The sequence below is a fragment of the Pinus tabuliformis genome, chromosome 3_2, assembly GCF_031772625.1.
Source record: "Pinus tabuliformis cultivar Carrire ecotype Pingquan chromosome 3_2, CPIR1, whole genome shotgun sequence".
Taxonomy (NCBI): Eukaryota; Viridiplantae; Streptophyta; class Pinopsida; order Pinales; family Pinaceae; genus Pinus; species Pinus tabuliformis.
Genome location: NC_142302.1, coordinates 181,454,266 through 181,480,332, shown reverse-complemented (window position 1 = coordinate 181,480,332; position 26,067 = coordinate 181,454,266). Strand labels below are relative to the sequence as shown.

At 41.0% G+C, this 26,067-nt stretch overlaps 1 protein-coding gene across 1 annotated transcript in view; it reads left to right on the top strand.

Moving 5' to 3' along the window:
* LOC149180389 (DNA polymerase delta subunit 1) overlaps positions 1-26,067 on the top strand; it is a 337,034-nt gene that overhangs the window by 114,460 nt on the left and 196,507 nt on the right. The window contains exons 8-9 of the mRNA XM_089416092.1: positions 13,354-13,431; positions 13,681-13,772. Of these exons, the coding sequence (XP_089272218.1) occupies positions 13,354-13,431; positions 13,681-13,772 (170 nt within the window). The remainder of the gene's footprint in view (positions 1-13,353; positions 13,432-13,680; positions 13,773-26,067) is intronic.

Here is a 26,067-nt window from a genome sequence, read left to right as displayed (position 1 = left end):
GTCTTCCTACTACTTTCCGCAAACATGATGCTATTTGGGTAGTGGTATGTCATTTCTCCAAGATGGCTATCTTTCTTCCTTGTCATAAGACTACCTCTGTTGCTCAGACTGCGGATCTCTTCTTCCAACATGTTTGGCCACACTTTGGTTTGCCAAGTAGCATTATTTTTGATCGTGACTCTTGTTTTCTCAGTACATTTTGGCGTACTCTTTGGTCTTTGTTGGGTTGCCAACTTCATTTCTCCATTGCCTTTCACCCACAAACAGATGGACAAACCGAAGTTGTCAATCGTACTTTGGTTCACTCCCTTCGCAGTTATTTTTCCAGAAACAAATAGTGGGATACATATTTGCACATCATTCAACATAGTTACAATAGGGCCACACACTCCTCAACTGGTTTCTCCCCTTTTGAGGTTTGTTTTTTGTTTCAGCCAAGTGCACCCTCTGAGATGCCACTGACTATCACCCCTTCTGGGTCTGCACATCAACAACAGGAACAAAAATCAGCTCAACATTTCATACACTCCATATCTCAACGCCAAACTCAAGTAACTACTGCTTTGCAGGTAGCCCAAGATTGCGCCAAACAAAGGCATGACAAGTAGCAAACGCTGTTGTCTTTTCAACTTGGAGATTGTGTCTTGTTCTTGTTGGACAAGCAACGCTTCAAGGGCCACCAACATAAGCTGCATCCTCTGCGATATGGCCCCTATACTGTTCGAGAACGCATTGGCGACAATGCATATCACTTGGACTGGCCTTCCCAGCTTGGCATCCACGATGTGCTTAATGTTAATAATCTTAAGCTCTTTGAACCACCTCTCCTTGAGGAATCTGTTACAGTTCGTCATCCAGTAGATAATATTCCATATTTTCAGCCTCCTCTGCTCAACAACACAATTCTTGACTCCAGGAAAAGGAATACACACCAACAACCTTACTTATATTATCTGGTTGGTCGGAAGGGACACACACCAACACAGGCAAAATGGATGACTGTTGAAACATTGCAACACACTTTCCCTCATTTGGTGGAGGAAGCAGGGACGCTTCCTGCTCTAAACAGGGAGGAATTGGGCAACCAAGACAGGCACACAAATTAGAAACTTCTCACTGATTGGGCAACCAAGAAAAAGCACACTCCTTTCCTTGGAAACATCTAAGAGTAGAAAAGACGGAAACATCTAAAAAATTGGGAAAGAAGGAAACATCTCAATGTATTTGCTTTATCTAATAATGTATTTGATTTTTATGCAATATCTTTTGTAATTACAAAATTAAAAATAAGGAGAATGTTTGCATTGTTTATAAAATGTTCATCTCTCCCTCATAATAAATGATGATATTTCGAGAGAGCTGTTCTGTTATTCTCTTTTCTTTGTTATGTGATTCTCTGAATCAGTTTCTCAGAACTGCAGGTAGATCATTTTGCCCTCATCAAATATGATATCCCGACTCAATATCACCTTCCTTTGTTGTGGAATGTACACTTGGTAGGCCTTTGAGACCTCACTGTAGTCCACAAATATGCCCCTCTCAGACAAGGGCTCTAGTTTAGTCCTTTTTCTGTAGGAACATGGACATAAATTGGGCTATCGAGTATGTGCAAATGACTCACATCTAGTGTCACTGCTGTAAACAGCTCCTCAGGAGTCACGTTTTCCAACACCTTGTGAGGACTCCTATTTTGCATGTACATAGTTGTATGCAGGCCTTTTCCCACAAAAACACAAGCAACTCCTGATCATAGATCATTTCCCTCACTGCCTCCATGATGGTCCTTTTCTTCATTCTATTGAGGGTTGTAACGTACTGTAAGCTCCTTTAATTCCTACCTCGCAAAAATCTTGGAACTTATTGGAGGTATACTCACCCCCATTATTAGATCTCAACACCTTAATCTTGTTCCCTATTTGGTTCTCCATTAGAGCCTTGAATTCCTGAAACTGATCAAAGACCTCATCCTTGGTCTTCAATATAGTATTCAAAATCGGAACCGGTGACTGGACCGATCCACCTAATAAACCGGATTTCAAACCGAAATCAATGAAACTGAGACAGGTTAGATTTTAATGAACCGATTTTAGAAAAACACATGAAATAATTATTTTCTAATGAAAACAACTATTTTTAAGATTTAACACCATGATTCCAAGAATCCAAACCAATAGACAAAAAATATGCAAAGTTTGCTTATATATATACCATGTAAATGTGAATATATCAAAATCGCACCGAGTGCAATACATATCAACAACAAAATATATAACCAATGAGGCTCTAAATGGCCTCTAGAGTCCAAAAACAAAGCCTACAAGCTATATGGCCACCGACCCACTACAAGTCTACATATATGATATTAGTAATCAACATTATCACTTTAAACTTCTCATCATGATCAAACTCAGTTGGTTGAGTCTCGACTCCCAAACATTGCAATTGCTTGAGTCACAAACTGTTAAAATTGGCAACTAGGGCCAAACTCCATGTTGGTCATCTTATTTATGGCAGCTGATATTTTTTTTGGATGCCTCTCATTGAGAGGTCTAGGATTCATCTAAAGATCATCCGATTTCGATAAGTATTCATGGAGTTATGAATTTATTTGCGTTATAAGACAATTCGTCAAGGTCGGCCAACGACCAAATAAACCCCACATGTGCTCAACGTTTTAGTATAAATAGAGGTGGCCTTCAAGTCATTTTAACACCAGTTAAACCGGCCAGTTTCATCATAAACTGGCTAGATTTTGCCCAATTTGTCTAGAAATGGCGAGGAAGGGCAGTTGACTGAGTTTTTTGACTAGTTGGGTTGGTTTGGCCAATGATCGATCAATTTGACCGACTTTTGATTCAAACTGACCGGTTTCCGATTCAGACCGACTGATTTCTGATTCAGACCAATCGATATCCCATTCAGACCTGTTATCTTTTAGAGAAATCCTGGTTGTTAGGGAAAAGCTCTAAGGTAACCTCGAACCTCTTTAAGATTGAAAGCTAGCCCTTCAATGTAGAGAGGGATCTCTCCCTAAAACACAACTACTCCAGGTCACTGTAGCAGTGGGTTTTACAATTTAAGCTCTATGGCTAGATTTAGTGTGTAGGATGAAATTTGGCTGGGTTGTATATAAAACACAACATTGGGCATGAAGACTAGTTTTATCAAATGATGCTACAGATGTAATGAGTAGGACACAAAAAGCAAGGTAGTAATAACTCCTTCGACAATTTGAGAGATTTAGAAGAAGAAAATTGAAAAGAAAACAAAATTATAGCTGATAGAAGCAACAAGTACTAATCACTGAGAAATACGAGAAAGGAGCATGAATGAATCCCAATCTCAAAAACTAAAGTTTCTAGACATGAAGAAGATTTTTCATAAATATAGAAATAACGGATAGGACACTACAACACATGAATTTTCTGCAAATGCTCATCAAAACTGCAATATATTTAAGATCTGCTCAAATACACCAGAATGCTGATGTTTTTACTATAAAAATCTAAGTCACTTGACATGAGGACACGAGACACGGAGGACACGTAAATACGAGTATTCAATACGAAACACGGCGACCTGGAAACAGGACACATGGGACACGTTTTATATATATTTAATTATATATATATATATATATACACTGAAATATAGTTTTTTATCCATATTAAAATGCAGGTTGCAGCATATCTAATCAAATTAAAATATAATTACTTCTCAAAGTTCATAGTTCACTTTAAAAAAAAAATAGAATCAAAATTTACTATTTAGAAATTAGAATGTGATATGCTTGGTCTTGATTCTTGAACATTCAATGTTCATTGTTCATGTACAACTTACAAGCACATAAGAAAATAACTAAACTCTAATCCTATTGATTTCCTCTGCCCCTCTTGCGAGAAAATGCCACAGCTTTCCCTTTCCCTCTAGATGTAGATGCTGGTGCTGGTGGAGTTGGCAGTGGAGTTTGCTATGCTCTAGAAGCTGAAGAACTAGAAGTAGGAGCTATAGGAGGTAGACCACGTCCTCTACTGGTGGCAGGGGTAGCCCGGGCAGGTGGTGTCACCTGGAAACATTACAATCTCCCAATCTTGAAATCCTGAAAAACTGATAAGTCTGCTGCATTTTGAATAAAATCCAAAATTCTACTTTCTCCATATGAAATCGAATGAGGCAGAAACCACTCTCAAACATCGCGAGTCATTTCATGGTAATGTTAAAAATTTAAGTAAAAGGATGAAAATGAAGATTAAGGAGAATGTCACTTTTACTTTAAGAATTTAACATTACCATGAATAGCATATCAATACTAGGGCCTAGACTTGATCATTAAGTTTCCCCACTCAAAAATTATTTGTTTCTTTCAAAAAAAATTGCAGCTTATGCAGGCAACATTTTCTATCACCGGAATACGCGTTTTCCAGATGCAGGACACGACGAAAACTGGCGAATACGTTTTACATTTTACAGGACACGATGAAAAACGTTTTCGACACGTTTTAGGGCCATTTTCGTGTCCGACACGTAAAATACGGGACACGGGACCTTGGAGGACGTATCTTGTGACTTAGATAAAAACCAACCTTTTTCCATTCTTCAGAAATTGTCTTCATAGATTTTACATCAACTGATCACATGATTATAGTTACAAACTTAATTACAATACTCCAATAATATCAAAATATTCTAAATTCATGCATGTGGAAAATATCTTTAGTTACATCAAGTTTTTTTCTAAAATAAAATATTTGCTGGAGAATATTCTAACATATAGATAAGAAAAAGTATCTTCAATATATCTTCCTTGAAAATAAAAACATGTCCTTGACTGATAGAACTGAATCCTCGCTAGCAAACAGGTCCCTCTGCAAACAGGTTCAATCCTTCACCAAAAACTGCTTTTCTGTTAGAGTTCCTTTTCCCTCGGGCTTCCTGGTGAAATTTGCTGATATTGCCGCTGTCAGCTTCTTTGGTTTCATGAGTTGAAGATTTCGCTGATAGACTGACTGTCAGCATTTTCTTTTTGCCTATTTTTTAGAATTTGCTGATAGTGGGAATGTTAACATTTATCTTGCAAAAATTTGTTAACAACGGAGATGTCAACACTCCCCTTCAAAATCGCTAACAACGAAGATGTCAACTCCTATTCCTCAAAATTGCTGACAGTGGAGATGTTAGCTCCTGCTTCTTTCAAAATCGCTGACAGTGGGAATGTCAACTACTCCCTACTTTGCTGTATGTAAATACGTTGTTAAGCACACTGTCAATGATAAAGCCAAAATTGTTGTTTCTTAAGTGCATAACCAAAATTTTCAAAATGACCCCAAGCCTCCTAACTGAGGGTGCTGGTTGCTTTTAGAAGCACATCCACCTTCTCCAACCTCTGTTTCTTGCTTTGCCTTGTCTCCATAGGACCTTTTCCTTTAGTTTCTTTGTCTCTTCTCTTTTTAGAGCCTGCAGTCTTCTTTCTGTTGATGATAATGTCCTTCAATGGCAGATTATCTACATCAATTACCTCCTTGGCCAAATCTGGGTTGCTTCTCAGTTTAATTTTAAACCTTAACTTATTTGTTGGCCTTGTATGAGGCCTTTTGCCTCCTTTAAGGGTTTCAGACAGTGTTTCTTTAGCTTGGGTCTCAACTTCGACCTCTTTGCCTTTAATGATCTCTGGCATAGTTGTGTTTGTAGGGGAGGCTTCAACAAGTGAACTCATGGCTTGGGGAGAACTAATAGCAGAAGGTAAGCTTACAGGGGATGTAGGGTCTAGTTTACTAAGCCTGGCACTCTTTCTTTGGTAAACTTTGGGGATTTTAGGGCCAAAGGATGTAGAAGGGACCTCTGTGTCTTTTTGGCTAGGAGTTGGCTCAATAGGGGTTGTTTCTTGAGTGTACCTTTCTTCCTTCCTCTTCGAGATTTAGGGGGTTGAGGTTGGAAACCTCCCCAAAACAAGAAATGACTCCAAGTTATCATTGTTTTGGCCAACTGACTTTCAATTAGTAGTTTGATCAAAGCTTTATGGTAGACGAAATGAGGAGAAGGGGTGTTTCTGGCTCTAAAACGAGCGACCATGTGTTTTAAAATATCCAACAAATAGAAACAAGTGTTCATCCTAACCTTTCCAGCTAAATGTGTTAGGAAATGTAAGTGGTAAAGGTTCACCCGGTTGAAACGCCCATCACATGTGAAATACTGCTAAGTAATGTGAAGCAGGCCGTGCCATTTATCCTCCAGCCACGATTTTTCCACCCTTGTGTTCCAATTTTTGTCTTTGAACTCTGTCTTCAAGGAAAATGGGACATCGATCCCACCTAATAAATGGCTTCTGAAAACTCTCTCTCCATCTGTAGGTAGGGTTGTAGCCTCTGTTATTAGCTCCTCCGTGACTGGAAAAGAGAGTTCGCCAATTTCTACCCGATTGCCATCGAAACCCTGAGCAAACGCATGAGCTACGACATCGTGAAATTTTGTGCATCGGTGGAAGAATTCTTCCCACCTTGCCTGCTGAAATTGCTGTTGGATGTCGGGATAGATCATCAACAGATCCAATACATTGGGATCGGTATAGTTAGCCTTGCTGCCTTTCCCCATCACATACTTTAGTTAGAAACAAAAACAACGGGATTTGATCTTCGATCTTTGCAGGAGAAGCCATATGAAATCTTTCCAAACTTTACCAGTTTCACAATAAAATAACCGAACTTACAAACAAAATCACCAATTTACAAAGTGAAATGAGTTTAATCGGTGGAGAGGGGAAATCATTACAATTTGGGGTGAATTCACGTTTTAAACCATGATTAATCGATAAACAATATACCAATGGCGACAAAAAAATCAATGATTTAACATTACAACTTGTGGCACGCTTGCAAACCTTATCATTGTCGTTGACTTGGTCAACGTAATTCCAAAATTTAAATTTGAAGTTCGTTTTTGGTTTTGACAATCGGCCTATCAGTTATATCAGAGATGCTGATAGTCTCGTTGTCAATGAATTTCTTCAGAAAACATTATTGGAACATTAAAGCGCTAATAGCCCCGCTATCAATGATTTCCCTGTTTATTACAACTAAAATGCTGACACTGAAACTGTTAGCATTTTTTCAAAATTTTGAAAAACAGAGTTAATGTGATAACAAGACCAACCGGTTTCAATACTATGGTCTTCAAGAAGTAGATCCATGTTTTCTTGGAATAAGCATCTATGAACGTCGCAAAGTATACAGACCCTGTGATCTACGTCATAGACACAGGACCAGAAATATCTGAGTGTACCAAGTCTAGCACTCCCTTAGACCTGGTCTTCCTATGAGGATACACAACCTTGGCATACTTGCCAAGCGCATGCGTTTTACACACTCCATCCTGCTCCACCTGGATCTGTGGAAACCCAGTAACCATCCTTTGCACCATAGGAAAACCTCTGTAGTGTAGTTTCCCCATCCTACTATGCCAAATCTCTCTTTGGCTGCCACTCTAATGAATGAGAGCGTTCATTGGCTACTCTTTCAACAGAAAGAGATCCCTCTCCCTTTTACGATCACATTCTTCTTTCTGAAATCAATCCTTTTCAGCCCAGTAGCCACTTCACCTCCCATAAATTTGATCTCCAGTCCTTTGTCTTCTGTGGCTGAAACTGAAAGGAGATTTTTCTCCAAACCCTTGTACATATATTACTTTGTTCACCTCCACGATGCCACCTGAGTTCATTTGGAACTTGATACTCCCAGTGCCCTCGACTGCATACTTAGCCTTGTCACCAAGCTCCACATGTACATCTTTGGTTCGTTTGGTCATGTTGGTGAAGAGGTCTCGAGATCTGTCATATGATGAGATGCTCCATTGTCCACGAACTAGACACCTCTCGTGACGGTTTCGGAAAGGCAAGATACTAATGCAAAGTTTTTTGCAAACTTCTCGACCACCTTCTCCATATGCGCAATTGCTATTGTAGCAGTTTCTCGCTTGCCCTTCTTTTTGTTTGGACACTGATTGGCAAAATGCGTGGACTTATGACGAGCAAAACACTTGACTTTGGTTATGTTGTTTTCCTTTGCGTTCTGTGAAGATTCTCCTCCACCCTGGTTTTGCTTGGTCTTCGCTTTGGCCTTTTTTGCTTGTGTAGTAAGAACAAGCTCATCGTTCTCCTCATTGCCCTTTTGCTGTCGCCGGTCAATGAGTTTCCCAGATGTTCTTCTTGGTGAAGTCATCCCATAATCAACTCTAATTAGGAAGCTATTGATGAGCAAGAATCCTATCCACAAAAATGGACTAGTGCTTTATCCACCCTGTTGACCACTCTGTGTGAATGACCCCATAACAGTACAACCCTTTTTTCGCAAAAGGGATCTATCATGTTCGAGTGTTCGCATCATTCAGATTTCATCATCGATTGGCAGTTTGTTAAAGATGTAAACCCATTTTGCATGGTTATAAGGTAAATGATCTTAGTAAGACCATCATGTATGTAACAACCTAGGTAAGCATAGTATTTTGATGACGATTTCTACCTTAGGAGGGTTTTTGTCTCATTGATTCATCTGTGTCTCTAAACACAAATGATCGACAAAGCTTTTCCCTCCAATCTCATTCCAAAGCTAGGGTGGATTTTGTCGTCAAGATATTAAGTGAGTCCTAGTGTTTTTTATCGAGTCCTTGTAAAAGTAGTTTGGGAATAATCCTAGCTAATTGGCTAATTATATTATTATAGATTGCTTGGTCTACTAGATCATTTTTTGTGTAACAGAAATGGGTAAATGTTGAGGGTTTATAACAAACGGGTGTTCCCCCCTCATTTATCAAAGTTGTAAAATCTCCATGTAAAAAATATTTAGTGCATGGTTCTTCATAATTAGAAACCATGGCTAAATATTAGAGGGTTGAAAATATTATTAATCCCCTCATAAGTCAATTAATTAAATTTTCTGGCAAAATTAAATTAAATCGTAAGCCAAAAATTTAATTAACTTTGTGTCCTAGGTAAAATTAAATTTTCCAATGGTGAAATTCGTGGTTTTTAAAGAAGTTAATTTTTGGAGGTCCCCGACCAAGGAAATATTGAGGAAATTAAGAAATTTTGGACCCTTGGGCCTTGGCGGTTAAGTCAACAAAATTTGAGGAAATTAACTCAATAATTAATTTTGAGTTTATTAAAAATCAATTAAATGAAAAATTTGTTTTTTCCCTCAAAAAATAAATAATTTCGACGGTGATGATTAAAAATTAATTAAATCTTTATGAACGGTCGAGATTAATTTGACAAGGATCAAACCAACTAACGGTTAGAGATTTTACCTATAAATTAGAGGTCGGTGTTAGTCTGTCTTTTCATCTGATCTTTGAATCGTGTACTAAGCTCTCAAACTCTCTTATTAAAAATCGATTCAATGAAAAATTATTTTTTCCTCAAAAGATAAATAATTTCGACGGTGATGATTAAAGATTAATTAAATCTTTATGAACGGTTGAGATTAATTTGACAAGGATCAAACCAACTAGCGGTCAGAGATTCTACCTATAAATTAGAGGTCGGTGTTAGTCTGTCTTTTCATCCAATCTTTGAATCGTGTACTAAGCTCTCAAACTCTCTTGTATACTTTTTTTGGAATTAATGCAAAAGTCTTTGGGGTTTCAACTTTCAAATTGTGGTGGTGTTCCTCTTCATGAATCAATGGTAACATTGTTTTAATTTCTGTGTCAATCAATAGCTTTCTTAGAATAACCTGAATACAGGTATCTTATTTAGTTTGTTGGATCTGGGGTAACATTTTTAATTTTGATTGAATTTAGCAGGTATCTCTATTTATTCAGAATTTTATTCTTATTCTATTTCTCTACTTGGTTTGATGGTTGATCTAGTGTTTGCAGAAGATCTCTCAGGTTTTTGCTATAGTCGAGGCACTTTTAAATTTTTTAAATTATCTCTAAAGTTGACTATAGGAAAATTAGAATTTATTTTAAATCCGAAATTATTTGAAGTGTCTAGCATTTGAATATTTGGTAATTAATTCTCGAAATTTAATTGCTTAAGTTTTTGCATGCTAAGGTTTTTGAATATTTTTATGCTTGACATCTATTAAGCTTGCTTATTATTTAATTAATTCTAAATGTGGTTTAATTACTTGAATTATTGGATATTGCATACTAATTTTTTTGGCGAAATTTTCAATTAATTATTAAGTACTCTTTCATGGAATTGTGGTAGATTACATATCTTTTGTGTCCTAGATTGAGTAGTTGAGGATCTATATAATTGACATTGATATTAAATTGTGAAGAAGCTTTTGTTCTCTTTGAGCTATAATCGCATTAAAAAGATTTGAAGTGATAAGCTTGTGGTTTAATTGGGCATTATATTGTGATATTGCTGAGAAGTTCATCTTTCAGTTTTTGTCTAGTGAGGTGAATATTTATTTGGGCGATTAAAGGTTTTTGGCTTATAACTCTAAAGCAAATCGTGGCATAAGCGCTTTCAATCCTTGAATCTAACTTCATCTCATCTTCTAATCATCTCGTGCATTTGCATATTAAGTTAGTTCTGCATAATTAAAATTTACTTCCAAGCATAAGCTTGGTCGATAAAACGATAGGTACCCATGCATCTTTGCTTGAGAAGCTTGCTTTTAATAGTACTTAAAATGGTGACGTTGTAATCATCAGAGCCACAACTCTCTGCAGCGCCGGAGGCACCCGATATGTTAGATTTTCAGGAGAGGTATCGTTAATCACACCTTAGTGTGCTTCACCTTATCTTCTCTCTGCCATTTACTACGAAATCAGGCTCATTATAGAGAGGATCGAAGGGTTAAAAGTTAGATAGACATTTAACTAAAATTAACCAAGATTCTTGATCTCACATTAGTTTTAGGATCTGCATTTCATATAAGATAGTATTCATCCAAGCAACAATTGTTCATCAATTACTTGGTCCTAAATTTCCTGGCAAGATAGTTGACTCCATAAGGCACTGGTTTCAATCGTCTAAATCTAATCGAATCTTGTAAGTCTTGCTGAATATAAAACAAGTACTTAGTCGCTTGACGGTGTCTCCCGAACTGGTTGGTTCCCAACTAGTTCTCCTTCATTTTATTTCCATAAGGTTTACCCCCCTTAGCCTATTGTTGGGAGACAACTTAAACGAAGAGATTGGGGATCAAGGTGACAACCCCCGATTTGAACCATTGTCGCAGTGCCTAGACATTCTATGTGACAACACACCCCTTCAAAGCAAACTTTAACCAACTCTTAATCACGCACAATTTCTCTAATAGCTGCAAGATCATCACGAGCCTACTGGACCCTTGTGAGATAAAATGCCATGGTCTCGTATCTATTCATTTTAATGTTGTTTAACTTTTCTTGCAACACCATTTTTTTGTTCGCATTTGTACTTTGATAAAGACCGGTCAAAGCTACCCACATCTGTCTTCTGACGTGCTTCCCTGATATGTGAGGAATTTTATGATGCCTTACACCGTAAAAAATTATGCAACTTGCTTTCATGTCTTTGAACTTATGCTTTGTGGCAAGATTCAGATCTGAAGGAACCTGCACGTCTTTGCTTACTAGAACCCAAAGACCATTCATCTTCAGAATCATGGTAATTTGCTCCTTCCAGGGACTGAAATTTGACCCCCCGTCCAACCTGTCTTCATATCTCAAACTGCTCAATGATGCCATCTCCACAAATCGACCACGATCACAAAACCAACTGCAAAATTTTAAGAGATAATTCTGCTGCCAAATAAAGGAAAACTTGCTGCTACAAACCCTAGGGATTTCAATTCTCTATTTCAAAGTCTTCTAGACTGCTCTGATATGATGTTAAATTTCTAATACTAGCCAGATTTGTTTTCTCAAGGCAATTTATTTTATCCACAACAATTTATTTATTTATCTAAATAAATAAATAATCACCGAAAAATAAAATCATTGGTATTTTTAACTTCTAGAATTAAATATATGCAGTGGAAATAAACCAGAGAGATCAATCACACATTGCAAAATAATTCACCCACAACAATTCTCCGTCATTTAATTATCTGGAAAATCTGGGTTTTTCGACCCACAGAGATACAAGGAAAAATACAAAATTGGAACCTGTAACACAGCTCTGCCAAAATGAATTCAGCACAAGGAGCTTAGCCTCTACGAAATCAACCTCCGGGTGAAATCTGCCTGGAGAACTCGGCCCAAATACTCAGCCAACAACTTGACATGTGCCCTCCTTACGTGCCACTGATGCGCACTAGGGAAAACTCGACCCTCCAACAACTCGGCCTCCTCCAGATAAAATCAATCTCCTTTCGGCAATCAACCCTCTTGGATTTGCCCCAATCCACTCATACTTCTCCTTTGCGCTCTTGGTCCACAGAGCCACTTGCACATGGAGAAAATCGCTCTCTTTGAATTGTGACTCAATCACACAACTTGTGTCTTGAGCTTGTCGCTAGGCTCTCTATATAATCTTCATTTAGCCCAAATCCTTAACCCCAGTCTCCCTTATAGAACGGTGAACCATCTTGGAGATCAACGGTTGAGATTATTTATAAGTTACTTAGATAATTAAATTATTTATCCTTGGAAAATAACTCAATAGTGTACAATAATTAATTTACTTTATTTGTTGTACTTTTGCTAAGTTAAACTTAGGAAAGAATACATAAATCACTAACTCCACCAAGCAAGCAACTAGAAGAGGACAATAATGTCTTCCACAGGCTAAGACACCAAGCCTATGCGGAAGACCTTCCGAGGGTACCACTCCAACAGATTCAGAATATTTATGTGTTTTTCTTAAATGTTAATGCCATGTGTTTATGCTGAATGTAGTACTATGATAAATTCCACTACTGTTTCATGGCAACATGCTATTTTTAAACTTCAGATTGCCTGCAATTTTTTTTATTCTTATTTACCGTTTGTGTTCAGAATGCCACGCAAACCTCCAGCAATATTCTGGGTATATCGAGTCATTGACTGACTTCAAAATGCCTAATCCAATATCAGAGGTGGAAGATGAGAGATTGAATGTTGCCCTTAAATATCAGAATGGATTGCATTATGAAATTTTATCCTTTTTGTGCAAAGCTGAAAAGGTCTTCTCATATACATTGCTATGTTTGGGACTAGACTCCCAACATTTACAATTTTGGTTCTTCTATTTTTTGTGCATTCAAAATTGTTTGGGTGTTTGCAGTGCATGGATTTTTCTTTTGTTATAAAGTTTTCAGTCTATTCATTGTCTGATATCGAGGCTGTATTACTGCTAGTAGCTTATAATTTGGATTTCAAGAACTATCTATGACCAAGCTTGTACATCATAAACATGCATATTTCTTGTCCATTCTACAGGATTTTATTCGCGAAGTTGATCCCGATCTGATCATTGGTTATAATATATGCAAGTTCGACTTGCCATATCTCATAGAGGTAACTCAATTTGTTTGAAATAATTTTGCAACAATCTTATATTGGCTATTTTACTTATTTTGAAAAGCTTTTGCAAGTAATTTATTTCTTATGTATCACCAGTTTGGATGATATAGGAACTGCGTAAGTGTTACACTTTTCCAACTGAGTTTTTACTGTGGTTCTGTAAATATAAACTGTGTTGCCAGAGTAGATTTTGATAGTTTCATGTTGAAGATTTTACATGCTTTGAATGCACCATGTGTGCAGAGGGCAGAGACATTGAAAATAACAGAGTTCCCTTTCCTGGGCCGTATTCGAAATAGTCGTGTTCGTGTGAGGGACACCTCTTTCTCATCAAGGTAAATTAAAACTGTTCACCACCAGGTAACATGCTTTTTGAAGTGCAAAAAGACTGCTGTTTATTTAAAGGATTGCTTATGCTATGCTATGATTTGTTTATGTTTTAGTTGGTTGTGTTTTCCAACCTGAACCATTGAGTTGATTCAGTGTTAACCTTATGTAAGTATAATTTTTTTAGCTATTCTGCCTCATACTGATATTTTTGCAAAAGCTTTTGTAGCAAGCGTTACATTAAAATCTAGCATCCACAAAGTGTAAAATCCCAAGGACGAAGGTGATAGCTTGGTGTAACTCAAGAGGGTTTCCCACTATTACCTCAGGAACTCTTCTTGATACTTTAGGTTGGCTCTTCTCCAACACAAGGAGGGCTTTGCTAAAGATAGGAGTATCAAGGCTATGGAGTGGGGTCTTGTTGAAAATGTGTAATTAGGTTTGGTCTTTATAAATATGAAATGTACTTTTGATTCTTTTATATTCTAAAATGAAAGAAAAATATTATTGTTATTTTTGTCGCATGGGTTTCATGCTCAAAGTCTTTTATTTAGAGGTTGTAATATCCCTAAGGGAAAATTAACAATAAATATTCAAAGAAAAATAGACAAACACATCATAAAACCAGAACATGCAATCAGACCATGAAACTACTTCCAAAACAACGCTGTATACTCATTTTATTAATGGAAAAGGTGTACAATCAAGGTGCTGGAATGTGTGCACCTGAGCTTGCTTTAAGCAAGCTAGCAAAGCCCACAATGATCCCTGAATCACCCTCATCCAAGCACTGTCAATTCGGCCCAACTGCTGCGCTGTAATTCCCAGAAAATGGTGCGATTTCCTGAAATGAACTGCTGCTAGAGCCTTCTCTACTAAGAAAATTCCGGGAATTTAATTATGGCCTCTACTCAAGAAACCCAAAATAACCCACGAAGGGTTCGGCCAAAGCTTGACCCCAAAATTTTGACCCCCTTGGGCTTGGCTAGCTCTCTTGCTGGGTAATTCGACCCTGCTGAAAATTCTGTTGCTGAATGTCCCCAAAAATCCTGCAAACCTTGTTAGAAGGCTTCCCAAGCCTTCCCACCGAATTTCCTTTTTGAACTCCCCTAACTCCACAAACTCCCGGAGTGCCTCTAGCAGTGACTGCGCATTCCCTGCGCTGCTGTGTCTGTCTTTGCTGCTGTAAATCGTGTTGTTGGTACGAATTGGGCTGTAGAAGAACTTCCTCCTAGGACTGGTACTCGAAGTCCACCGAAGCAAGGGTTGGGATTTCCACTGGGAAACACTCGGTGTGTTGAACCATGCAGACTTGGCTCACTTCTCAAGCGTGCTCTTGTCAAAGACAAATTTTGAAATGATAGATGATAACCAAAATGAGAGCCCCTCCTTCCTTTTATCGAATTGCCTCCCAGGTTGCCCATGTGGGCCCACATTGACTTTCTCCCACCTTTTTCGAACCAATGGGAACGTACTCTCCATGTGGGTCAAAAATCCCTTTGTGGTGGCCCCCACATTCTACCAAAGCTGCAATCTTTCATCGAACACTATTGTTGGGGTGCTCCTTATGCCAAAAATCAAATGTGGGTCCCCTAGGCCCACTTTCCCTAAATGAAACAACACAATACGCCAAAATTGAGCAAAATTCGATATTCCCTTAGTGAAACACTATGTAGGAATATCACAGTCCTCCCCACCAAAACATTGCTTGTCCTCAAACAACTACAGAGAAGGATGCTGCAGTATCTATTCCCCCTCCAAGGTGGCATCCTCATTTGGTAGATTCCTCCATCGAACAAAAAACTCCTGATGACTTTGTTAAACAGGTGCCTCTCTCTGGTATTCGAGATAGCCTCTGGTTCCAGCACTAAATGTCCTTCATCGTCCATAGGGGTTAGCTCTGTGGCAACGATAACCTGTTGTCCTAGTGCCTTCTTTAGGCAAGACACGTGAAAAACGTTGCGCACTCGTCTCCCCGGGGGTAGCTCCAACTCATATGCTACCTCCCCCACCCTTTGAGTGACACGATATTGCCCATAGAAGCAGGGTTTGAGTTTCTCGGTTCCCTATTGCTTGAGCGTAAACTGCCTGTACGGTTGGAGCCTCAAGAATACCAAGTCCCCAACTTCTAACTGCCTCTCAATTCTGCCCTTGTTTGCATAAAGCTTCTGCTGATTCTGGGCCATTTGCAGATTGTCCTTTAGAGCCCTCAAGGTATCTTCGCTCTCCTGTATCTAGTCCTTGGCCCTTGGGGGCCTTGCTGTCTCCAAACATAATGTCAGCAGACAATGCATCATAACCATATAGGGCTTGAAACGGTGACATACCTATATACATGTGATGCGTAGTGTTGTAGCAATATTCACCCAAATGTAGCCATCGTATCCATGCTTTCTGCTGCCCTGTCACATAGTTACTGAAGTAGCCCTCCAGCCACTTGTTAACTCTCTTCGTTTGTCCATCCATCTGTGGGTGGTAAGTGGTACTCGGGGTGAGTTCAGTACCCACCAACCGAAATAACTCCTGCCAAAAACCACCTATGAACCTGTTGTTTCGGTCATTGACAATAGTCTTTGGGAGACCATGTAGTCGAAACACCTCCCTGAAAAAATATTCGGCCACTTGTGAGGCCGAGTACCATGCTAGGATGGCAAAGAAGTGAGCGTACTTCGTCAAGCGATCTACCACCACATAAATGCAGTCGTTTACCTGTACGATGGGCAACCCAGTGATGAAATCCATCGATATGCTTTCCTAGAATACCAAGTCCCCAACTTCGAAATGCCTCTCAACTCTACGCCTGTCTGCATAAAGCTTCTGTTGATTTTGGGCCATTTGTAGATTGTCCTTCAGAGCCCTCAAGATATCTTGGCTCTCCTGTATCCAGTCCTTGGTCCTTGGGGCCCTGCTGTCTCTAAACATAATGTCAACAAAAGACAATGCATCATAAGCATATAGGGCTCAAAATGGTGACATACCTATAAACATGTGATGCGTAGTGTTGTAGTAGTATTCACCCATATGCAACCATCGTATCCATGCTCTCTGCTGCCCTATCACATAGCTACGCAAGTAGCCCTCCAACTACTTGTTATCTATCTCCATTTGTCCATCCGTTTGTGGGTGGTAATTGGTACTCGGGGTGAGCTCAGTACCCACCAATCGAAATAACCCCTGCCAAAACCCACCCATGAACCTACTGATTCGATCACTGACAATGGTCTTTGGGAGACCATCTAGTCGAAACACCTCCCTGAAAAACAATTCGGCCACCTGTGAGGCCGAGTACTGGGCTGGAATGGCAAAGAAGTGAGCATACTTCGTCAAGCAATCTACCACCACAAAAATGTAGTATTTTCCTTGTACGGTGGGTAGTCCAGTGATGAGATCCATCGATATGCTTTACCATTTCCCCTCCGGGATGGGAAGTGGTTGTAGTAGACTCGCGGGGTATGTCCGCTGGCATGTGTCACACTCCCGGATATGCCTCAGAACATCATCCTTGAGGCCCTTCCATGCAAAATGCTCCCCGATGGTTTGATATGTCTTCGTGAACCACTGATCCCCTGCTAATGGTGAATCATGAGCAACATGTATAATCTTCTCTCTTAGAGGGGAGCTGGGTACCAAGTAAATCCGGTCTCGATAGTAGATCACCTCATTCATCACCTAATACCGATCAACTGTCACCAACCCATCAAGGACATCACATGCAAACTTGTCCTTGGAGTACTCAACTAGTAACTACGCTCACTAGACGGGGCGATGCTCATCAAGGACAAAGCGACTGACCTCCTAGACAACGCATCAGCGACTGCGTTGTGCTTCCTTTTGACATACTCAATGTCAAATTCATATGCTTGTAGCTTGCTCACCCACTTCTGCTACCTCTCCTGTAGTTGTTTATGCTCCAAAAAGAACCTGAGGCTGTTGTGATCGGTCTTATAACCTTGACGCTGTTCCCCACCAAATGCTGCCTGAACTTGGTCAACGCATGCATGATGGCCAGCATCTCCATATCATAGATGGAGTAAAGTAGCTCATGGGGCAGTAGCTTCCTGCTCTCAAATGCTATGGGGTGCCCTCCTTGCATCAATACATCCCCGAAACCCACTCTTTATGCATCACACTCCAGTACGAAAGGCTGAGTGAAGTCAGGAAGTGCCAATGTCGGACATCTACTCATGACCTCCTTGAGGCGATCAAATGCCTCCTGAGCTGTAGTAGTCCACTCGAAAACCCCCTTCTTCGTCAAGTTTGTGAGGGGTGCGACCAATTGGGAGAAGCCCTTCACAAATTTTCTGTAATTAGTGCAAATGCCCACAAATCCCCTCAACTCGGTCACATTCTGGGGCTCTAGCCACTCCCAGATAGCTCTAATCTTCTCCTCGTGTACTCTGACACCATCCTCCCCAACGATGTGCCCTAGGTAGAGGATCTCGCTTAGCCTAAACTCGCACTTGGACAGTTTGGCATAGAGCTGCTGCTCCTTCAGAATACGCAACACTATCTCAAGGTGCTACAAATGATCTTCCCATGTCCGCCTATAAATCAATATGTCGTCAAAGAACACTAGCACGAACTTCTGCAGCTGCCCACGAAAGACGTGGTTCATGCATAACTGGAATGTTGCGGGTGCATTGGTCAGCCCAAAGGGCATAACCAGGAACTCAAAGTGCCAATAATGGCACCAAAATGTTGTCTTTGGGATATCCTGGTCCCTCACTGGATCTGGTGGTACCTCGACCAAAGATCAATCTTTGAGAAGCACTTAGCCCCCCTCAACTCGTCCACCAACTCATCTTTACGGGGAATGGGATAGTGATTCTTCATCGTCTTCTTGTTGAGGGCCTTGTAATCGATGCACATTCGTAAGGACCCGTCCTTCTTTTTGACCAACACAACTGATGAAGCGAAAGGGCTAGAGCTGGGCCTAATGTGCCCAAGTTCCAATAGCCCATGGATGACCCTCTCAATCTCATCTTGATAAGCCTTGGGATGTCAATAAGGGGTGGTGATGACGGCCTGCACCCCTGGCTCCAACTCAATGGTGTGCTGAAATCCCCGGTTAAGTGGTTGACCTGGTGGTATGTTCCCAAACACCACTGGATACCTGTCAAGAATAAGCTGTATCTCCGAGTGTGGTGGCTTGGGCCTTCCCCCAGCGTCTAAGATACTCAACTCCACAACCCACTCATTGTCTCCATGTTGCAAGTTAGCCTCCATCCTCTAGGTCGAAACAGTTTGTGGTGGGTATGATTACATCCCCTGAAGCAACATGGTCTTACCATTAGGCCCTACAAACTCCATCTCCAACTTTTTCCAGTTTGTTGTGACTCTACCAAGAGTATAGAGCCATTGGACTCCCAACACTACATTGGTGTCCGGTACGTGCACCACGAAGAAATGATTTGTCATGGAGTAGTTCCCCATGGTCACTGTCAAGGCTGGCACATAACGAGTGCACTGCATGGTTCTGTCCCCAGGCACAAGAACTGAGAATCCCTTAAGTTCCTCAGTTGTGATGCCCCTATTCTTAACTAGTTGCACATCAATGAAGTTGTGGGTAGCCCTACTGTCCACCAGAACTGAGACACGCTGCCCCTGAACAGTACCTCTAATCCTCATAGTCAAGAATTTGGGTACCCCTCGTAGTGATGCAAGTACCCCTCCAGTAGGTGCGAAGGAAACTCCCTCTGGTGGTGGTGGTGGTGGTCCTCCTCCCTGTGGTGCTGCATTGTCCTCTTCAATCATCTCAAAATAGGTCTCATCCTCTGCATTGCTTGCAGAGAAGAACTCGATATAGTGGGCCTTGCCTGCTGCACACCTATGGCTTGGTGCCCAGGACTTCTGATAAGTGAAGCACAATTTCCTTCTCCTGAGGTCTCTCCGGGTCTCATCTAGCTGCCACGACCCTGATTGGCTCTTGATGGTGGAGCCTTGATGTCCTTCCCTATCTGCTAGAAACCCTATCTAGGGGGTAATGGTGCCCTTGCACTGGGTAGGGCATCCTGTAGATCTCAGGCTCTCCCTACTGCATCCTGCAATGTAGTGGGCCTGTTGGACTTCACCAACCCACGCAATGGCTTTGCTAGCCCATCCACAAACATGAAAATCCTCATAGACTCTGACAAGTATAGGACCATCATAGACAAACACAAAAACTCTGAGATGTAGGTTTCTGCACTCTCGGTGTGCATGAGCCTCATCAGCTCCTCGAAATTCTCCTTTGGATCCTTCCTGTCAAACCACTCCAACACCCTCCTGGTGAAATCATCATAGGTGGTCACCCCAACATGTCCCAACGTGGTCAATTCGTGGAACCACCAGTTGTGGGCTTCCCCTTCCAGATGCAACGTGGCAATCTTCATTGCCTCACATTCTGTCATTTGGTTCAACTGGAAATAAACATCCAGCTTCTCAACCCATGCCCTGGACGAGCTCTTAGAGGACCCATCGAAGGTTGGGAGAAATAGCCTTTCCACAACGCGTTTCAAATCTGTCCCCTGTATATAACCTCCTCCATTCTGTCCCTTGGACTTGTTGTTGCCCTTCAATCAACATAAATCTTTGAAAGTGATGGCCTTCCCAAATTCAGGCCCATAACACTGATACTCCAGGAAATAGTCTCCATAGGGTGCTTCCTCCTGCTCTGGCTGTCCACTTGCTCCAGATTTTAGGAATGTAGGAATTTTGGATCTAGGAGGTGTGTTCTGGACCAATGGATATTGGCACGGAGTGATGCATGAGGTGCCAGATCCTTCTCCATACTAGAAATCCCTTTAGACTCTCTTACCCTTGTTGCCATTGCCATTTTTCTGTCCCATTCCTTCAATATTTCGAGACAAATTCTGCACTGCCTTTAGTAGGAGTTGGGCAAACATCTTCTCCTCCATTTTGTCTCCTTCGTTATCGCCCATGTTGGATTCCTCTACCTCTGGATCTGTAGTTACAGGATCAAGGGTGATGTCTAACTGTCGTTCTTTGCTCTTGTATCTTTGCCTCCGGTATGTCACATTCTGCTTATCTTCTCGTGTCATAGACTACACTGCTCCCACAGGCTGTGCCAAGTCTATGAGCTCTGATACCATTGTAATATCCCTAAGGGAAAATTAATAGTAAATATTCAAAGCAAAATAGACAAACACATCATAAAACTAGAACAAATAATCAGACCATGAAACTGCTTCCAAAATAACTATACTCATTTTATTAATGGAAAATGTGTACAATCAAGGTGCTGGAATGTGTGCACTTGGGTTTGCTTTTAGCAAGCTAACAAAGCCCACAATGATCCCTGAATCACCCTCCTCCAAGCTCTGTCAATTCGGCCCAACTGCTGTGCTGTAATTCCTAGAAAATGTTGTTGCTGCCTGAAATGAATTGCTTGAGAGGGCCATCCATGAGCTATTGGCACTTGGCTCACTTGAACATGTTTCGGCCTCCAAAAATCCTGCAAACCCTATGCTAGCTTTGACAATGACCATGGGGAACTACTCCATTACAAATCATTTCTCTATGGTGCATGTACCAGACACCAAAGTAGTGTTGTGTTGATTATTAATGTACCCTGGACAAGTGGTTTCCCATGGGTTAGTCTCTACCTAGGGAAAAGTGTCCAAAATAATTCTTTCTAAGTGTGACTTTATAAAGTGAAAGTGACTTTATAAGCGGTAAAGTGAATGTTAAATTATAAAGCAAAAAGTGACTTTAGACATAAAGTACAATGTGGGGGCTTTATTTAATGGGTGAGTTAGAAAATAGAAAGTGAGAATTAAATACACATTTATTCTCATCCCTTGATCTAAATGAATTTGAGCCATTAGATCTTAGGGTTTCCCAAAAGTCATTTGGGGAAACAAAAGGGGGACAAGAAAAGAGACACTGTATTCATTCTTGATGAGCAGATTGGAGAAAGGACGCTGAGAGTTGGAGAAAAGTTTCGAGGGAGAAATTTGTTGCAACAAGCTGAAGGAGTGATTTCTCGGCAAGGCTAGACACAGAAATCAAGGCATAGAAGACAACTGAAGGTACAGTACGAACAACATTTAATTCTGTGAGCTCCATGCCATTTGAGAGGAGTTTTTGAGATTTTTTTTTTTGAAAATCCATACAGTCTATATGGAGGCACGGAAATCCATACAATACAGTCAGTACAGTTTGTATTCGTACAATACATATTTTCAGCTTCAAGTGGGTATGGAAATCGAGGCAAAGTGGGCACAATTTTCAAGGGGTTTTGGGCTGAAGAGATAAGTTGTATTTTGCTGTTTTGTTTTGTATGCAAACGTAGTTTTCTTGAGCTTGAAAGATAAATAAATTTGAAGAGCTCTCTAACAGGTTTGCGCTGGAGAAGATTGAAGGGGTTTTGCTTGGGGTTTAAATTGACCAAAACTTTGTGTGTTGCTGGTCTGTTTATGTCCATATTTATTTTTAGCATGTGTTGATAGTCCGATGTGTTTTACTCTGAAAATTTCATTTCCAGAATTCTATATGTTGAATGTATGTTTATGGGAAAGGACATTTAACTGAATGTGAGTGATAAGGTAATTAAAACCGGGTTGGGATTGCAAGAAACTTTTTTAGTCATCAAATTTCAACATGGTATCAGAGCTACAGGCTGAAAATTGCAGTTTGAACAACAGACAGTAGTTTGGGACAACAAACAGTGGTTTGGACAACAAATTGAATTTTTGGACAACAAACTCAGTTTGGACAACAAACTGATATTTAAGGGACAACAAGGTGAAATTTCACAAAGATTGAACTTTTGGGACAACGAGGTGTGCTGAAAAGTTCATTTCTCCATTTTCTAGGTTTTGTAAATTTTGGACAACAATCATGGCCATGTTCTTAAGGATAGAGGATAGACTGGACGAGTCATCCAACTATGCTGTTTGGAAAGACAAAATTTAGACAGTGTTTGACGAGGGCAGCAATTTGGGACATAGTGCGGCAAGTGGTTGTACCTCCTACTACTGCAGATGAATTTGCTGAATTCACAAAAAATAATGCAAAGGCAAAAATGATTTTTATGGACAATCTGAAGGATCATGTGGTTCCTCAGGTAAGAGGAAACACATATGCATATCAGATGTGGACAACTCTAACCACTCTATTAGAGTACCAAGGAAAGTAGGAAGATGGTACTCAAAGAACAATTGAAGAACATCAGGATGACACAGGCTGAAAGTGTAGTTCATTATCTTGGTAGGGTCAAACAGGTATGTGATGATTTGACTGCTATTGGTGAGGCAGTTGCACCCACAGAGTTAGTCAGGATAGCTGTAGCGGGACTTCCTAAGTCTTGGGAGGTATTTGGAGATGCTGTTACCTCTAGGGAGAATCTTCCCAACTTGGACATATTTTGGGATGATTGTGTGCAACATGAGATACAGAAGGCTGGCAGTGGTGGGGTGAAGATAACAGATGAGGAGGATGTAGCCTTGACAACCAGGGGGAAGAACAAAGAGAAGGCCAAGAAAGGGGCCTCATCAGATGGGGCTAAAGGAAAGTAGAAGAAGAAGACAAAAGATACGGATATGTCGAAAGTCAAATGTTGAGCATGTCAGAAGATGAGACACTATGTCGCTACATGTCCTTGGAGGAAGAACAAGGGGAAGAAGGGTACTGTAGCTTCAACAGAGGTGGAGCATTTTGCTTCACAATTTAACAAGGACTTTACATTTATTACTTCTACATCTAGTAGGAGTACATCATCCGATGTGTGGTACATAGACAATGGGGCTTCCCGCCATATGACAAGTGGACAGGACTTCTTTTCAGAGCTTGCAGAGAGGGCACTTGATATTGAGATTGTACTAGGAGATGACCGAACTGTGAGAGCTGTTGGTGTGGGGACTGTGACCTTTGAGAGAGAGTCTTTGCCTCTTTTGAATGTCATGGATGTTTGTATGTTCCGGGGATGAAGAAGAACTTGATTTCAGTGTCTGCTATGGAGGAGAAGGGGTTTGACGTCACTTTCTCAGGAGGGCGGGTATTGATGCATCCTAGGTGAGCTTCCATCAATTTGGCCAAAGTGATTGGAGTCTGCTCTGGGAAACTATACAGGTTCAGTTTTCAGTCGGCAGGAGCATTGGTGAGTAGCACATCTGGTAGCGTTCACACTAGTACCACCAATAGTAGAGACTCGTGCGAGTTATGGCACTGGAGGATGGCGCATATGCATCATGGAGCTTTGAGAGTACTGAGGGAGATCACTATTGGAGTTCCTGATTTTAGTGTCGAGCATTATGAGGTCTACAGAGGGTGTGCTTTGGGCGAGTACACCAAGTTACCATTCCTAGCAAGCGACAATAGATCTACAGGTATACTAGAGTTGATTCATACTGATGTTAGTGGTCGTATGTCTCATGTGTCTTTGGGTGGTTATGAGTATTATGTTATATTCTTTGATGACTACTCTAGGAGGACTTGGATATATTTCTTGAAGACTAAGGGTGAGGTTCAGTCGCTTTAAAGAGTTCAAAGCTCTTGTGGAAAAACAAATAGGTAGGAAGATTCGGGTCTTGAGGTTAGACAATGGTGGTGAGTACACCGATGGTGGGTTTTCTGACTTCTGTGCACAGGAGGGCATTAAGAGAGAGTTCACGGTTCCTTACAACCCCCAACAGAATGGGGTGTCTGAAAGGAAGAACAAAGCTATTGTTGGGGCTGCTAGAGCGATGATTCATGATCAAGGGTTGCCTTTGTTTTTGTGGGCTGAGGCCTACAATACTGCTGTTTATCTTCAGAACAGGAGTCCTCACAGAGTATTGGGGAATATGACTTTGGAGGAGGCTTTCACTGGAGAGAAGCCTCATGTGGGACATCTTCGTATCTTTGGATGTCTCACATATTCTTATATCCCCAAGGAGCAGAGGACGAAGCTGGAACCCATGGTAGAGAAGGGTATCTTTATGGGTTACAACGAGACTTCGAAGGCCTATCAGATCTTCATTCCTTCTAAACGGAGAGTGGTGATTAGGAGGGATGTGAAGTTCGAGGAGGAGAGGGCCTATCGAAGATCACAAAAGTATGATGAGAGAGAGTCACAAACTTCTCCTCAGCAGGGAGGTCAGGTACATGAAGCAGGACCTCAGGGTTCAAGATCGACTAGTACAAGAGGTACTTCAGTGTCAGTGACATTTGGGGCACTAGTGGCGAGTTTGCTGAGCACTTCTTTAGGGAGTCCATTGGTACAAAGTTCACATGGCACTTCAACTGACACATGCACTGGTGCCGATACAGGTTCTTCGAGGATAGGTGCTCTTACAGGCACACCAGGGTCAGTTGGCAGACCTTCAGGTTCACCAGACTACAGGGCAGAGGATGGGGTTCCCTATGGGGAAGCATCTTCAGGGAAGAGGAGGCCCAAGTGGCTTCAAGACACCTTGAAGGAAGCGGAGTCTGTTGGTCCTCCGAAGAGGGTGAACAGGGAGAGTGTGCCACCTGAGTGGTTTTGTAGTTATGTAACCCAGGCTACCAGCATTGTTGACTTTGAGCCTACTAGCCATGAGGAGGCTGCCAGCTAGGAGGTGTGGAGAGAGGCTATGGTTGAGGAGTATGCCTCTATCATTAAGGACAATGTCTGGGAAGTGGTGCCTAGTTCTGAGGGCAAGTTAGTTGTGACTTCTAGGTGGCTCTACAAGACCAAGCATGCTGCAGATGACAGCGTTGAGAAGTTCAAGGCGAGGTTTGTGGCTAGAGGGTTCTCACAGATAGAGGGAGTTGACTATGATGAGACCTTCGCTCTCGTAGCTCGGTACACTTCTATCTGGTCCCTTATTTCTATTGCTACAGAAATTGGTTGGTAGATCCATCAGATGGATGTGAAGATCGCATTTCTGAACAAAGTTATAGAGGAGGAGGTGTATGTTGAGTAGCCATAGGGCTTTGAGGTACTTGGGCGGGAGAACCATGTATGCTGGTTGAGGAGAGCACTCAACGGACTTAAGCAAGCTCCGAGAGCTTGGTATTCGAGGATTGATACTTGCAGCAGATGGGTTTCACGAAGAGTGATGTAGATTCGAACTTATACTGCATTATTGTAAGGTATGATCCACTCATTCGTGTGCTATATGTTGATGACTTGTTCATTACTGGGGTAGAAGGACTGATTAATGGTTGCAAGGAGGATCTTGATATGGAGTTCAAGATGAAGGACATTGGGCTAATGCATTACTTTTTGGGGCTTGAGGTGTGGCAGGAGAAGTGGCATAACTTTCTGGGGTAGGGGCAGTATCTTGTGGATGTGTTGAGCAGATTTCACATGGTAGACTATAGACCCATGTCTACACCTAT